General features: G+C 41.9%; 1 protein-coding gene across 2 annotated transcripts in view; it reads right to left on the bottom strand.

Annotated features, from left to right (window-relative positions):
- The window catches only part of PLCXD3 (phosphatidylinositol specific phospholipase C X domain containing 3), a 205,800-nt gene extending 193,786 nt beyond the window's left edge, over nucleotides 1–12,014 (bottom strand). The window contains exon 1 of one of the 2 annotated variants that reach the window (XM_045904153.2): nucleotides 11,661–12,014. In XM_045904153.2, the coding sequence (XP_045760109.1) occupies nucleotides 11,661–11,763 (103 nt within the window). In that variant the 5' untranslated portion in view covers nucleotides 11,764–12,014. The remainder of the gene's footprint in view (nucleotides 1–11,660) is intronic. The other variant, XM_064596755.1, reaches the window with a different exon arrangement.
- Nucleotides 12,015–14,807: the final 2,793 nt, after the last annotated feature.

Below are 14,807 nucleotides of genomic sequence, written 5' to 3'. Positions count from 1 at the left end.
AAATCAATGAAATTTAGAATAGAAAAATAGAAAATGAAACTAAGAGTTGGTTTCTTAAAATTGTAAACAAAATTGACAAGCCTTTAGCAAGACTAAATAAGAAAAAGAGAAGACTTAAACAAATGAAATCAGAAATGAAAAAGGAGACATTACAATTGAGGCCACAGAAATAAAAAGGACTTAAAAAGACTAATATAAACAATTATATGCCAAACTGTATAACCTAGAATGGATAAATTCCTAGAAACACACAATTGACCAAGACTGAATCATGAGAAACAGAAAATCTGAACAAATCTATAACTAATAGGAGATTAAATCAGTAGTCAAAAACCTCTGAACAAAGAAAAGCCAGAGATCGGATTGCGTCACTGCTGAATTCTACAAAACATTGAAAGAATTAACACCAATCTTTCTTAAACTCTTCAAAAACTTAGAGGAAGTAACACTTTCAAACTCATTTTGTGAGGCTGGCATTACTCTGATGCCAAAGCCAGACAAAAACACTACAAGAAATTAAAACTACAGGCCAATATCCCTGATGAATTAAAGATGCAAAACTCAACAAAATAGTAGCAAACCAAATTCAACAGCACATTAAAAGGATCATACACCATGACCAAGTGAGATTTAACCCAAGAGTGCAAGGATAGTTCAATATTAAAAAGATGCAGAAAAGGCACTTGACAAAAACTCAACACCCTTTCATGTTAAAAACACTCAGCAGACTGTGAATAGAAGGAAATGACTTTAACATTAAAAAGGTCATATATGAAATGTCCATGATAATATCATACTCAAAGCTGAAAGTTCTTAGGAACAAAGCAAGTATGCCCACTCTTACCATTTCTATGTAACATAGTACTGGACCTAGACACAGCAATTAAGCAAGAAAAATAAGACATTCAAATAGGAAAGAAATAACTAAAATGAGTCCACCTTGCAGATGATATGATCTAATATGTTGAAAACCCTAAAGATCACACACACACACACACACAAACTGTTCGAATAAATGCAGTTAGTAAAGTTGCAGGATACAAAAATCAATATACAAAAATCAGTCTCATTTCTATATACTAAAAATAAACTATCCAAAAAGGAAGTTAAGAAAACAATCCCATATAACAGCATTAAAAAGAATAAAATATACCAAGGAGGTAAAGGATTTGTGCTCAGAAAACTGTGAAACATTTGTAAAACAGACTAAAGATTCACATAAATGGAAAGACATCCCCTGTTCATGGATGGAAGACAATATTATAATGCCCAGGCTACCCAAATTGATCCACAGATTCATTGCAATCTCCATCAAAATCCCAATGATTTTTTAAATAGAAATAGAAAAAACAACTCTAAAATTCATATGAAACCACACACACACACAAAAAAACCCAAATAGCAAAAATAATCTTGAGAAAAAAGAACAAAGCTGGAGGACTCACACTTCTTGTTTTAAAACATATTACAAAGCTATAGTAAGCAAAACAGTATGGTACTAGCATAAGGACAGACACATATATCAACAGAACAAAATGGAGAGCCCAGAAATAAACTTACACATATACAGTCAACTGACCTTTGACAAGGCTGACAAGGATGAAAGGATAGGCTCTTCAATACTATGTTGGGAAAACTGGATATCTACATTCAAAAGAATGAAATTGGACCCTTATCTCACACCATATACAAAAATTAATTCAAAGTACATTAAAGATTTAAATATAAGACCTGAAACAGTAAAGCTCTTAGAAGAAAACATGGAGGAAAGGTTTCCAAACATTGGTCTTGGCAATAATTTCTGGTATAAGAGACCAAGGGTACAGACGACAGAAGGAAAATAGAAAAGTGGGACCACAAGCTAAAAAACTTCCACACAGCAATCAAGCAATCAAGCAATCAATAGAGTAAAAAGGCAACCTATGAAATGAGAGAAAATATTTTCAAACCATATATCTGTAAGGGATTAATTTCCAACATATAATTAACTCCTACAACCAAATAGCAAAATGCCAAATTACTCAATTTAAAAAAATGGCAGAAATCTTGAATAGACATTTCTCCAAAAAAAAGACATACAAATAACCAACTGGTATATGAAAAGATGTTCAACATCAGTAATCATCAAGAAAATTAAAACTCACAACTGCAATGAGATATTACCTCATACCTGTTAGGATGGTCATTATCAAAGACAGTAACAGAAAACAAGTGTTGGTGAAGATGTGGAGAAATTGGAACCCCTGTTTACTACTGGTGGGATTGTAAAATGATGCAGGTGCTAAGGAAAACAATATGGCAGTTCCTCAAAAAAATAAAAAGCAGAACTACTATATGACCTCACAATTCCATATTTGGGTATTTATCCAAAAAAACTGAAATAAGGATATCCACGAGCTATCAGCACTCCTATGTTCATTGTAGCATTATTCACAACAGCCAAGACATAGAAACAAGCTAAATGTCCATCAATGGATGAACAGATAAACATAATGTGGAATATACATACAATGGAATATTATCCAGCCATGAAGAAGACGTCACATGCTACGATATGAATGAACATTGAGGATATTATGGTAAATGAAATAAGCCAGTTACAAAAGGACAAATATTACATTCAGTAGTATCTAAAGTAGTCAAACTCATAAAAGCAAAAAGTGGAATGGTGGTTGCCAGGGGCTGGTGGGAGGAGGAAATGAAGAACTGTTATTTGACGGATATAAAGCTTCAGTCATGCAAGACGAAAACATTCTAGAGGTATGCTATACACCCCTATACTTATCGCTAATAATACTGTACACTTAAAAACAGGGTAAATCTCATGTTATGTTTTTTAGCACAATATTTTAAAAAGTGTCATAAGAAGCCAAAGGAAGAGCATGTTTAAGAACAGAAGTATAGGGCGCCTGGGTGGCTCAGTTGGTTAAGCGACTGCCTTCAGCTCAGGTCATCATCCTGGAGTCCCGGGATCGAGTCTCGCATCGGGCTCCCTGCTCAGCAGGGAGTCTGCTTCTCCCTCTGACCCTCCTCCCTCTCATGCTCTCTGTCTCTCATTCTCTCTCTCAAATAAATAAATAAAATCTTTAAAAAAAAAAAAAAGAACAGAAGTATAGTCAAACACATCAAATGATGCTGAAAGATCAAATAAGATGATAAAGAATTAACCATTAGCTTTAGAAAAACACAGATCACTAGCAACCTTGATAAAAACAATTTTAGTGCAGTGTTAGGGAAATAATGAGATTAGCATGGGCTAGAGAGAGAAAACGGAATAATTTCAAGACAGAGGGGATGTTTTTACAAATATCACAGAGAACTAGCACAGTGGAGAGAAAGGCTGGTATGGAGCCAGAGGGCTTTTTTTTTCTTTTAGACAGGGGCAATAATAATATGTTTGTGTACTGACTAGAGTGATCCAGCAGAGGTAGAGAAAAATAGTGACACGAGAGAGAGGGGATGAATTTGGGAGTAAACTCTGAGGAGATTTGAGTGGATGGGATCCAGGCCACAAGTAGAGAAGGTGGACTTAGGGAGGAGCAGATCCAGGAATTTCTCTTACATAAAGAAAATGCAGAAATAGATGCAGGTAAGTTGCTGGGTTAATGGTGGGAAACCGAGGAAGTTCTTCTCTGTACGTATTTTTTATATAAAATATAAGGTGATGTCATAAGTTTAGGGTGAGGTGGGAAGGCAGTGCTGATTTAAGGAGCAAGAAGAGATATGAAAGTATTATCTCAGAGAAAAGGAAAAGGAATTTAATGGCGATAAGAAATAAGAGATGTGGTCAGAAAGTTCTAGTGAGTTGAGGCATCCAGGCCGTGTAATTTCTTCCGCCACACCCCAGTAATGTTTAGCTACTGAAGTTTTCTGGGATTGGAATAGGTAAAAAAAAAAAAAAAAAAAAAAATAGAAGTTGATGGAGTTGAAGTTTTTCCAGGTAAGCAGAACAAAAGTGAGATAAGAGAATTAAGGACATTTTCAAGGCTGGTACTCTAATGCCAGACCCAAGGAATTTGAGCAGCTATAAAGAGAAATAAGGACATGGCAGGGGAGGGGGTGATAAGGACTAACAAAACTTAGTTCTGTAGCCTTCCCTTCTAGCAACCTTCAAGTCAGTATTTTTACATCCCCTTGACCACCTTCCCCCAACCTCTCCCCTGGAGAAAAGCCCAGGGCTGGACACGGCAGGAGTGTTTTTAGAGCTAACTCTGCTAAAGACAGCCCTGGTCTTCCTTCTCCTCTTTCTCCTCCTCCCTCCACAGGAGAGTGTGGCCTGAGACATGCACTGAGTTCCCATTTGCCCATTAGGATGCCTTTAAGCACATCTTCCTCTTTACCACCCCACAAACCAGAGGGGACTTCCAGGAAAGCCTAGTAGGCAACTAAAATTGCCATTCATCATAGTCCACTTTTCTTCGTGAAATAAAGTCTCCAAGTGAATCAAGGAACACAACCATCATTTATAACATTGTCTAAGGATAAACATGGCTGCTTCCTAAAAATTAATTCACAGGAAGAATTCTATGTGAAACATAGTATTAGCTGGCATTTAAGATAAAGTGGTAACAGAGCTGTCCATTTCCAGGGTCTGTGATGAAATATAGGGACATAACAAGAGCGTATCTAACGATCAATGTGCCATCTGCTTCAGGACCTGGTCTCCGGAGGTGACTAATCCTGGCTGCTTCTCAAGAACGTTTAACCATCTCCTTCTGCCCCTCTTCCTGACCCATCTTCCTCTCTTAATAGAGCATAATAAAAGCATATGGCTCTAGAAAAAGCTTCTGGCAGAATTCCATCTGAAGCATGGTAAATTTCTCTCTCACTCTTCCCTGCCTTCTGGAATATAGGATTTAGATACTTTTCTGGCCTCCAATCTGAGATCCTAACCCACACAAAGAAGGAGAAATAAGAGAATACATAAGCTTCTTGAGGGTATCAAATGCTTGTGTCTAGAAGTTCCTTGAGTACCCATTAAGGTGACATGTTCTCCCGTTGCCCAAACTAATGCTTTTTGGTAAGAGGCGGTGTCATTGGTAGTAATAGGAAAAATTTCTAGATTAGCAGAGCTGACCCCTTTGATTAACAATAGTTAAAATCTGTGCATATATATGCATGTATGCATGAGATTTAACCTTTTCTTTAAGGCTCAGAGCACATCTCTTACGCTACTATTCTGCTTTCAAATAATGGAGGTGTTAGCAATTACTTTAGGTATGTCCGTTTATTTGGCTCTATTTATGTTTTCCCAGGCTTCTCCCCAGGAACAATATGGACCCCAACTGCTTTCTTACCCTGGACCTGTCTGGAGATAGGATTAGTTAGGTAGCACCCACCAGAGGTCTACTTATTGGGGAGGGGAGGAAAACAAGTCCCTTGGAAAAGTAGTGAAATGCACTATATGTGTGTACATACACACATATGCACACAGAGAGTGGGCTAAAATTGAGAATAATGCAGAGTATAGAGCAAAGTCTATTCTAAATATTATCCTCCATCCAGCCCTCATAAACTCATATGTGAGTCCTAGGGTAAGGGTGCAACAACAAAAAAAAAAAAAAAGAAAGAAAAAGAAAAAAAAAGAATCAATATAAATTCAAAAAGCTCTTTTGTTGACATCCATCCTAGGCAAAAAGATTGAAGGGTTCTGTGTTGGCACTCATAGCTCTAGCAGGGATGGCAGACAGGGTCAGCAGAGGTGGGCATCTGCAGCTTCCACAGTGGGGAACCCAGCCCTGGGAGCCTTTGACTACAGTGGAATCCAGGGCCCTTGTTACACACTAACATCCTTAATGTTGGGTCTCTGCAGACATAGCGTGGGCCCTGGTGGGACTGCCAGCAGCAGTGGTATTTTAGGTATAAAAATTATGGAAGCACAGTTCCTCTAGATGTCTCATCAGCAAAAGTGACAACTCCTCAAAGCTTCCCCAAAACAGGAAGGAAGAAAAATGGCAGACACCATGTATGTAGTAGTCCCCCAAATCAGCTTATAATGCATACTTAAGAATTTGTCCAGAGGTTTTTAGAACTATTTGGAAGTCCACTAAAGAGGTGCTTGGGAAGAGTGAAAATGGACACTCTAACATGATTCTGATTTTACTTTGGGGTGGCAGGGTTTAGGAAAACCTACCTTCTGTGTCCTTGTGTCTTCATTTCTTAGCCTTCCCTCACGAATATTCCCTATATTACTGCTGATGTATGGCACTCAACAGTCTCACTCCTCTTCTTTGTAATTCGCGCTTTCCATTTTGATTGGGTAGGGTTGGAATTAAGTATGAGAAACTCTAAGTAAAGATACGAAAAATTTTCGTAAGGGTAAAGTGTGTAAGCCTTAACATAAACATTGTGTTATCCATTTTAGCAAATTGAGGGTTTTTTAAAAATGTCAGCTCATTTGGAACACTGATTATGCTCAATAACTAAAATTCCAGTAAGTTTGTTATAACCACATTCATGTTTCTATTCCATGTCAACCATGCTTCAAATAAATGAGGCATGGTTTGCAAATACAAGCAAGATTGGTCATTTCCTTTTTAATAAAAAATCAATTTACTGGCTTTCTGATGCTGATTTTGCCTTCATGATACCACTTTTACTCAAGAGCAATATGGAAAAGTTTAGCTTATAGATAAATTGAATGACTCTGTAACCTATAAATGCAACAATAGTAGCTGGGCCTTTAACACAACAAAGAATGAGACCAAATGGACAAAGATGCAACACAGGGATGTTTCCTAAATTGCCATTAGCGACCTCTAGCATCACCAAATGGGCTGAATTTAAGTGCTGTTGATGGCTGATAGCAGTACTTTAAGGAAATGAGGGGAAAGGTTTTACATTTATCACAGCGACCTAATTTGAACACTTAGGTAGCAATTAAGTCACATTTATGTTCAAGGTGCATGATGAACTATAATATGAGTTATCACTGTGTTCCCAACCTGGGCCATTAGCCTTGAGTCAAATACCCACCTTCTGGCTCTAAGCCTGATTATAAATTTGAACACTCATAAATAGACTGCATGGTCCGAAAGAAAGAGCTTAGTCAAAGATGTATATTTAAATTTGGCTCTGCCACTTACATAAAAGATCCCCTTAGAGCTACCCTAAAGCAGTGTTTTTCCAACTATAAATGTGTATATAAGTCACCTCGGGTTCTTGTTAAGTGCTGATTATGATTAAATTGGTCTGAGGGGTGGAATCTGAGATACATTTCTACCTCTCCTGGTCCCTGGACTAACTGTGAGTAGCAAGGCCTTGGAGGTTTATTGACAGAACATGGAGAAAACATGTGTGCACATGAGAAAACATTTTGTAAGCTGTAAAATGGCCTCAGTGTCACTTTATACTAATAGGTGGTGATTCAGTTCAGCTCATCAAGAAAAAGTCCCAGAATAAATGATGTTCCAGATACGTAATTTTTCTTTTTCAGCAAAATCAAAAACAAAACTGGAAACTGGAAAGGCAACACAAAAAAGGTATTCATCCTAAACAATTTTGTTGCTTTTTGGTTGCTCTCAAAGATTAACTTTGTATCACCATCCTAACTAAAATGATGGGAAAAAAACAAACAAAACAACTCTGCTTTTTGAAAGATTAGACCCAATCGTACAATTAGACCCAATTGTAGATTTGTCCTGTAGATGGTCTCATCCCAATCAAAATAGAAATAGTAAGTTACAAAGAAAAGGAAGAAGACAGCTGGCTCCAGAAATACTGGCAACAAGAAGAAGAGATTGTTGTGAGGAAAGAAATGAAAAACTAACAAAAGCAGACATAAGAACACAGAAATCAGAGCTGTATAAACATCTAGTTTCTCTAAGTAAAACTGCTCTTTTTCATTGCCATCGGCATTTTCTGGAAGAAATGAACAAAATCATCAGGTATGATTATTGATCTCCAGAGCATTTCTGTGTTCCTTATCTAAAGCACAATCAACAATTCCTGCTGAAGTGTCAGTTCAAAAACTGACCCCTGTACACAGAGGACATGAAGAGACCAAAGAAAGAAGCAGGCCGCCCCAGGCTGTAAGGTGTCAGGTTTCATAAGCAAGGGAACCTACATGCAAGACTTGTTTTTGCGTGGCCGCAAGAAGAGTAGATCTTCGCACGCACCAACGGGAATCTTAAGACTTTATACAGAGGCCTTGCCTGGGTTCAGTCACGTGCATGGCCAGATGGTCTCAATAACGACTCAACTCTCTTAAGGCAGCGTCCTTGAAAGGGCTTCAGCTGTGGGAACAGTGGGTGGAATGCACATTTCTAAGGCTAGGGGCAGGGGTGAGGAGCTTCTGATTGCTGGGGTCCATCTTTAGGGTCAGCTGGAGGTCTCAGCCTCTCCAGGAACTCCAACACCAAGGAAATATACACTCTCTCTGAGTTCCAATACCACAATATTTTGGCCAATCTTTCATTATTACACGGTCAGTTTGCTGTATTATGTGAAGATTTTCATCACCTATCAGAAAACGTATGGCAGAACCCTCCCGTGGAATAAAAAACACTTCCTGATCTTTCAGATTTTGGACAGAATGACTCCTTATCGTAGACCTAGATCACCAACACCTTACCCAGATCAAGCAAAAAGCTTGCTTTCTCCCATGATGGGTCTCTTTACCATGTTCTGGAGGCGCCATGATTATAAAGTTAGAACTCTCCGCAGAGATGCCAGAAATTCATCACACTCACTTTCATCTGAATTTTACCATTTGTCTTCCTGCTTCCATTTCTGTTTATTCTCTCTCACCTGTCTGTAGTGACAGGAAGCATCACTTCTTTGCACTAGCCCTGGGGAATCTGGGTCAGCTGCCCCAAATGGGTGGCCTCTTAATTAAGCTGCTCTTCACTCCCTGGTTGCTTCACCTAAGAAAACCTGAACTTTGAGGATGACCGAGCACTCGTTCCCCTCCACAGAAACACTTGTATGGTGCATCAGGAGTGGTTTTAAATGGTGGAGATAATTACTTAATTCAAGCTGTAGCAACTGGCCAAGTAAACATGTAGCAGCCAGGAAGCTATTAGCATGATTTTAAGGCAATTATTCCATTAGTGTTTAATAGTCTCCAATTAGTCTTCTCTATCAAAGTTTGAATGTCTTTTTTCCTCCAAAAATTCTCACAGTTGAGTAATGCAGAAAAGTACCAAACCCATTTTTACACCTAGATTTTATACATCTGGATCTACCAAACCGACTTTACAAAATCAGGGGGAAATTCAGGGGTGTGGATTTGGTGAAACATGGCTGGTTTTTTTTTCTTCTCAGAAGTACTGGGGGTAAGAATGGGAGGCTTTGTAGGGGAGTCACTTTGAGTATAATATTAAGAAGGTCTGAGAAAGCAGTGAAAATTCCCACTGCATCCAATGCCACAACCCCTCTTAGTATTATACTCAAAATGGATCCCATGCAAAGCCTCCCAATCTTACCCCCAGTGCCTCTACTGGAACACAAACAGAATATCAAAGTCTCTGACCTCAGGTTTTCACTTTGTCCCATGGGGAGAAAAGGAAAATTGCCCTGTATCCTGCTAATGCCTAGTTCCTTGTCCCCTCACCCTGGTTAGTAGCTGTTGCTACTGAGCCATCCAGATACAAACCCTAATGCATTTCCCTCGAAAATTCCTAGGAGACTTTCCCTAAGGACCACTTTGGGGGTCAGATCACTGATCTGATGGTAAATTACTTGCCCTCACTGAGCTGCAATTTTTACATCTATGAAGTGGAGTTAATGGTAGTAGCAGCACTGTCTCCTTGATGAGGTTTGGGGAAGCGTTCTGTGGTCTGGTGTACATACGAGGGTTTTGAAAAGTGAATTACAGAAATGTAATAGAGATTCTGACATACTGTCCCTCGTAACTAGCAATGTGAACTTAGGCTTTTTTACTCCCTGTGTATCTGGCGAGTCACCTGCCAGAAGGCTGGCATCAGAGTCCTTGCCTTTATTACTTTCTATATGTACGGAAATGCTCAGGAGAGATCGTATGAAAGCAACTGTCTAAAAACCACATAAAGAGGAAGCAAAGACGATTGGAACGTGGAACTGTGGAAGTAAGAGTGAAATTTTGCCAACAAAGTTGTGCACTTTCTACTGTCTCCTTCAAAAGAGCAATCCCCAGGCTCAACCAGGTAGCAGGGTAAGTGCACAGTGGAGAAGCGGGGTGGTCTTTTCCTTGGAGATACCTGGGCTCTTGGGAGGCTACCTCTTGAAGAAGGGCAAAAGGAGACCGACAAACCCTTCCTTCAGGGATTGGTGCTCAGAGTGCAGCCTGTGCCTGTCAGCAGCCAAACATCCACTTGACTAACGACCATTGATCTGAGTTACTGATCAATTCCAGAGCTGCTGGTTAGAGCTTTTTGGGATTTTTCAAAGGAACCCTTCACTTCCTTCCCCCCCCCCCCCGCCCCTTTCCTCTTTATTGTGTCTTCCTCCAGTGGCTGAGAGGGGGCGCTGGATGGGGTAGATCAAGAGGAGACAGACCAGAAGGTTGAACTTGATAACCGGGCAGAGCTCGGGGCAGGGGTGGACTACCTGTGGGTAAATTGCCCTCTAGCCGGCTCCTGGGAGAATCGGGCATCTGCACCCTCAGCACAAGCGAAAAGTCAAATTGGTAACGAAGTATGGCCGTGTCCCCAGCGGTCACCGTACTACTCCGCCCTGAAACATCCCTCTCTCCTGCACACCTGAGTTAGGGGCTATTGCACGCTCCCGCCCCCAGAAACCCGCCTAGTCCTCTGATCTGAGCCGCGCGCGCCATGCTGAAGCCTCTGGATCCCTCGCGTCGCGTCCTCGCTTTGCCCGGACTTCCTTCCTTCTGGGCTGTCTGGACGCTCGCATACTCCCCTTTCCCCTTTGGTTTGCCTGTGAATCCCACCCCTCCGCCGCTGCTCACGCAGGTTCCCCCGCCGGGCTTCTGTCCCGAGCAACAGACGCACGGTCCGCAAGGGGTTGCTTTCCTGACCCGGGCGCTACACGTTGCCAACAGCACTTGAATCAGAATCCCGACGGTGACCACCCGGCCAAGCCCGCCGGGTCCACGCAGACCAGGAAGCGGCGCCCTGCGCCCCTCGCTCCCTTCAGCTCCCGGTCAAGGGCAGTGATCACGCCGCCGCGGGTCCCTGAACTTTCCTCGCTCTCAGGGAAGCGCTTTGTCTCTTTAAAGGAGACTGGGGACGAATATGAAAGACTCGGGTAGGTTCTAACCGAGAAATCTACCAAATCCGCTCCATTTCGTGACAGGGATGGAGTCGGAGGTCCACGAGCCGGAGCCGAGCCCTCAGGACACCCGCTCGCGCTCCCCGCGCTCTGTCACCCCACAGACCCAGAAGTCGCCCCCCCCCCCAAGTCTGCGGGGAAAACCGTGGGAGGGGGGCTCAAGGCGGATCCTGGAGCCGAGGCACCCCCGTGCCCCAGCCCTCTCGCACAGCCTGCCTGCTTCCAAAGCCCAGTGCAACAGCAGTCACCTTGCCTCGCCGCGCCACGGTCCCCAGAGGTTTGCAAAACGCCAGAGGCCCGAGGCTCCCAGGCACGCGCTCGCCTGGCCGGAGACCCACCCCTGGGGACGAGTTTCCCTCCCTCGGGCGGCGTGGCAAGTTACCACTTCGCGGCAGATTATGCAGGGCGGGGCAGGGGGAGCGCCCCGTCGGCAGCCTCCGCGCGCCTACCTGGGATGGCTAAATTGGTGAGGGGGATGCTGTGGATGCTCTGCGGCAGAGTTGCCATCCAGTCGGCGAATTTCAGCTCGTTCTTCCCCTGAGACGAGGCCATCGTGCCGGTCGGCGTGCCGCGCGCTGGTCCCCGCACTCCCCGGCAGGCTGGCAGGCTGCGGCCGCTAATCCGATGTTTGCTCCGGCCCGGCTGGAGTTTACGCTCCGCTCTGCGCCACACCCACAGGATGGCGCAGACACACGCTAATTTTAATAATTATTCAAAACACCCCATGCTCCCCTAGCGCCTCCGCCAGACTCCGCTGGAGCTTTTGTTCCTGACGTCCGCGCTCGGCTTTCTCCTCTCTCCCCTCCCTGCTCGACTCCCCCCTCCCGCCTCATCCCTCCTATGCGTCTCTGCCTTTTCTCGCCATGCTGCAGCTTTCCTTGTCTTCTTTTTAACTTGGTTCACCCAGCGGCTTTGCCCGTGGTTTTGCTCGGCCCTTTGATGTGACTTCCCGGTCCTGTTTGTAGGAAAGACAGTCTTGTGGTTGAACCTAAAATCCTAGAAGACTTGGGATGCTATCGCCTCCCGGGGAGCAGACTCTCATACTGGCTTTCAGGACTTTCCATTCTTACCAGAGAGCTTTCCTCTTTGTAAGCTACAACAGGTTGTGCCTCTCCTCAGCGAGAGCCCACAGCCCTGCTTACCACAAAATGGTGGTCTTTAATCACCACTTCGCCTAATTGTTGGAGTAGTTGACAAGTGTGCTGTGAGCAAAGAGCCGTGAATTCTAGTGGTTCCTACTTAATCCCTGGTATCCTGTTCCAGACGTTTCAAGGTAAAAAGCACTTCAACCCCTTCGTTTCCTGGATCGTGAGAAATCGGTTATTGCTATGGAGAGAGCTGCCTGTGTCCTCTCTTTGTCATTTCTATGGCACTCAGGACAAGGTAAAGCCTGATGCTAGAAGAAAATCACATTTCCCAGTGACATACTATAATTATTGCCAGTAGCATTTGGTGGAATTTATTTGGCAGCATTCAAAATGATTTATGCGATTGTCTGATTTTTCATTCCTTGGCAGACTGGAGAGATGTATCTCTCTCAGGAGAAATCACTCATTGAGCCTCCAAAGAACTGTCTTGGTCCACCTGCTCTCAGATGAGAAAGAGAAGAGAAATCAAGTTTTACAAATGTGATGAGTCCAGGAGTGGCCTGAGGAATGTATAAGCAATGCACTGAAAATATGCTAGGTCTTTGCAACCCAAAGAATGTAGATGCAGTGGTGTGTAAATCCTGTTCCTAAAGTAAATGCTTTTAGTTTGGAGAAATGAAAACAAGGTAGGAGAGAGAGCTATAAAACCTGGGAATGATCATTTTACTTCAGTAAACCATCACAACACCAAAAACCACAACTAAAGCTTGCTTATTATAGGAGGATGCAGAGCCCACAGAATATTTACTCCAAAAGGGATGCACTGTGAGAAAGATGGAGAGAAGAGATCGTTCCTCACCCTTAGTGATCAAATTTTCCATTGCTTCCTAGAATCAATATATAGCTTCAAGAGAACAAGGTAGGGTTATCGTTCAGAATAAGAAAGAAATGTCCTAGGATTTTTTTTTTCCCAAGATAAATCTTAATATTCTTGCTATCCCAGTAGGAGCCCACAAACCCTCTTGATTAGAGTGAAAATTTAGCTCACTGTAAGATTCTAGGTCAAGAGACCTACAAATACCACCCTTCTGACTAATGTCGGTGCTCTGTCGGCATCATGGCAGGCCCTTTAGGAGAGAACTCAGATCTGGGAATCAGTTGCTCTGTCTAAATAGTTCGGGCAAGTTTTCTAGTGTCTGTCAGCCTTGGTTATCTCCATTATAAAATGGTGATAATAACTCAGAGATTTGTGGTGAAGCTTCCAGGAAAGAGTGTATATGAAAAAGCTTTGTTTTCAGCAAAGCATCATACAAAATGTGAGATTTATGTTTATTAAGATAACATATGTTTATTATCTTCATTGCCTTTTCTATCCTCACAGAGCATTCACCTTCAGGAGAATGAAATAATTATTAGATCTTGGGAATATTTTTTAATAAATTATACTTTAAAAACATGCCCCGTTCAAGTATGTTGAACTTATGTGTCTCTAAAAGGTTACAAAGCTTTTTTTTTTTTTTAATGAAACCATTTTAAATGTTGAAGATAGTTGTCTTTATAAAGAACTGTATGAGGATGCAGAGAAAGGGGAACCCTCTTACACTGTTGGTGAGAGTGCAAGCTGGTGCAGCTACTCTGGAAAACAGTATGGAGGTTCCTCAAGAAGTTAAAAATAGAGCTACCCTATGACCCAGCAATTGCACTCCTGGGTATTTACCCCAAAGATACAAATGTAGTGATCTAAAGGGACACCTGCACCCTAATGTTTATAGCAGCAATGTCCACAACAGTCAAACTGTGGAAAGAGCCGAGATGTCCATCAACAGATGAATGGATAAAGAAGATGTGGTGTATAGACACCACAATAGATACCTATAGATATATTATACAATAATACAATAGAATATTACTCAGCCAGCAGAAAGGATGAATACTTACCATTTGCATCAACGTGGATGGATCTAGAGGGTATTATGCTGAGTGAAATAAGTCAATCAGAGAAAGACAATTATACAGTTTCACTCATATGTGGAATATAAGAAATAGCACAGAGGATCATAGGGGAAGGGAGGGAAAACTGAATGGGAAGTCAACAGAGAGAGAGAGAAAAAAACCATGAGAGACTTTAACTATAGGAAACAAACTGAGGGTTGCTGGAGGGGAGGTTGGGGGGAATGGGATAATTGGATGATGGGCATTAAGGAGGGCACGTGATGTGATGAGCACTGGGTGTTATACACAACTGATGAATCATTGAACACTACATCTGGACTGATCATGTACTATATGTTGGCTAATTGAATTTAAATAATAAAAAAAGAATTGTACACTGTATCTTTTGGTGAAGCAAACAATCCCTCTCCTGTTTTATCTGCTTTAAATTTCAGAATTTTTCATATATTGGTTTTGCATAAAATTTCACATTTCTAAGCATGCAATCCACCAGAAAAGACAGGGCTGGAAGTTGATAGTTCTGAATCTCTTTCCTAGCCTTATAATCAATATTTT

The sequence above is a fragment of the Mirounga angustirostris genome, unplaced genomic scaffold, assembly GCF_029215605.1.
Source record: "Mirounga angustirostris isolate CCGP_5_RB_7025 unplaced genomic scaffold, mMirAng1.0.hap1 SCAF_7, whole genome shotgun sequence".
Classification (NCBI taxonomy): Eukaryota; Metazoa; Chordata; class Mammalia; order Carnivora; family Phocidae; genus Mirounga; species Mirounga angustirostris.
This window is presented reverse-complemented; position numbering and strand designations above follow the sequence as displayed.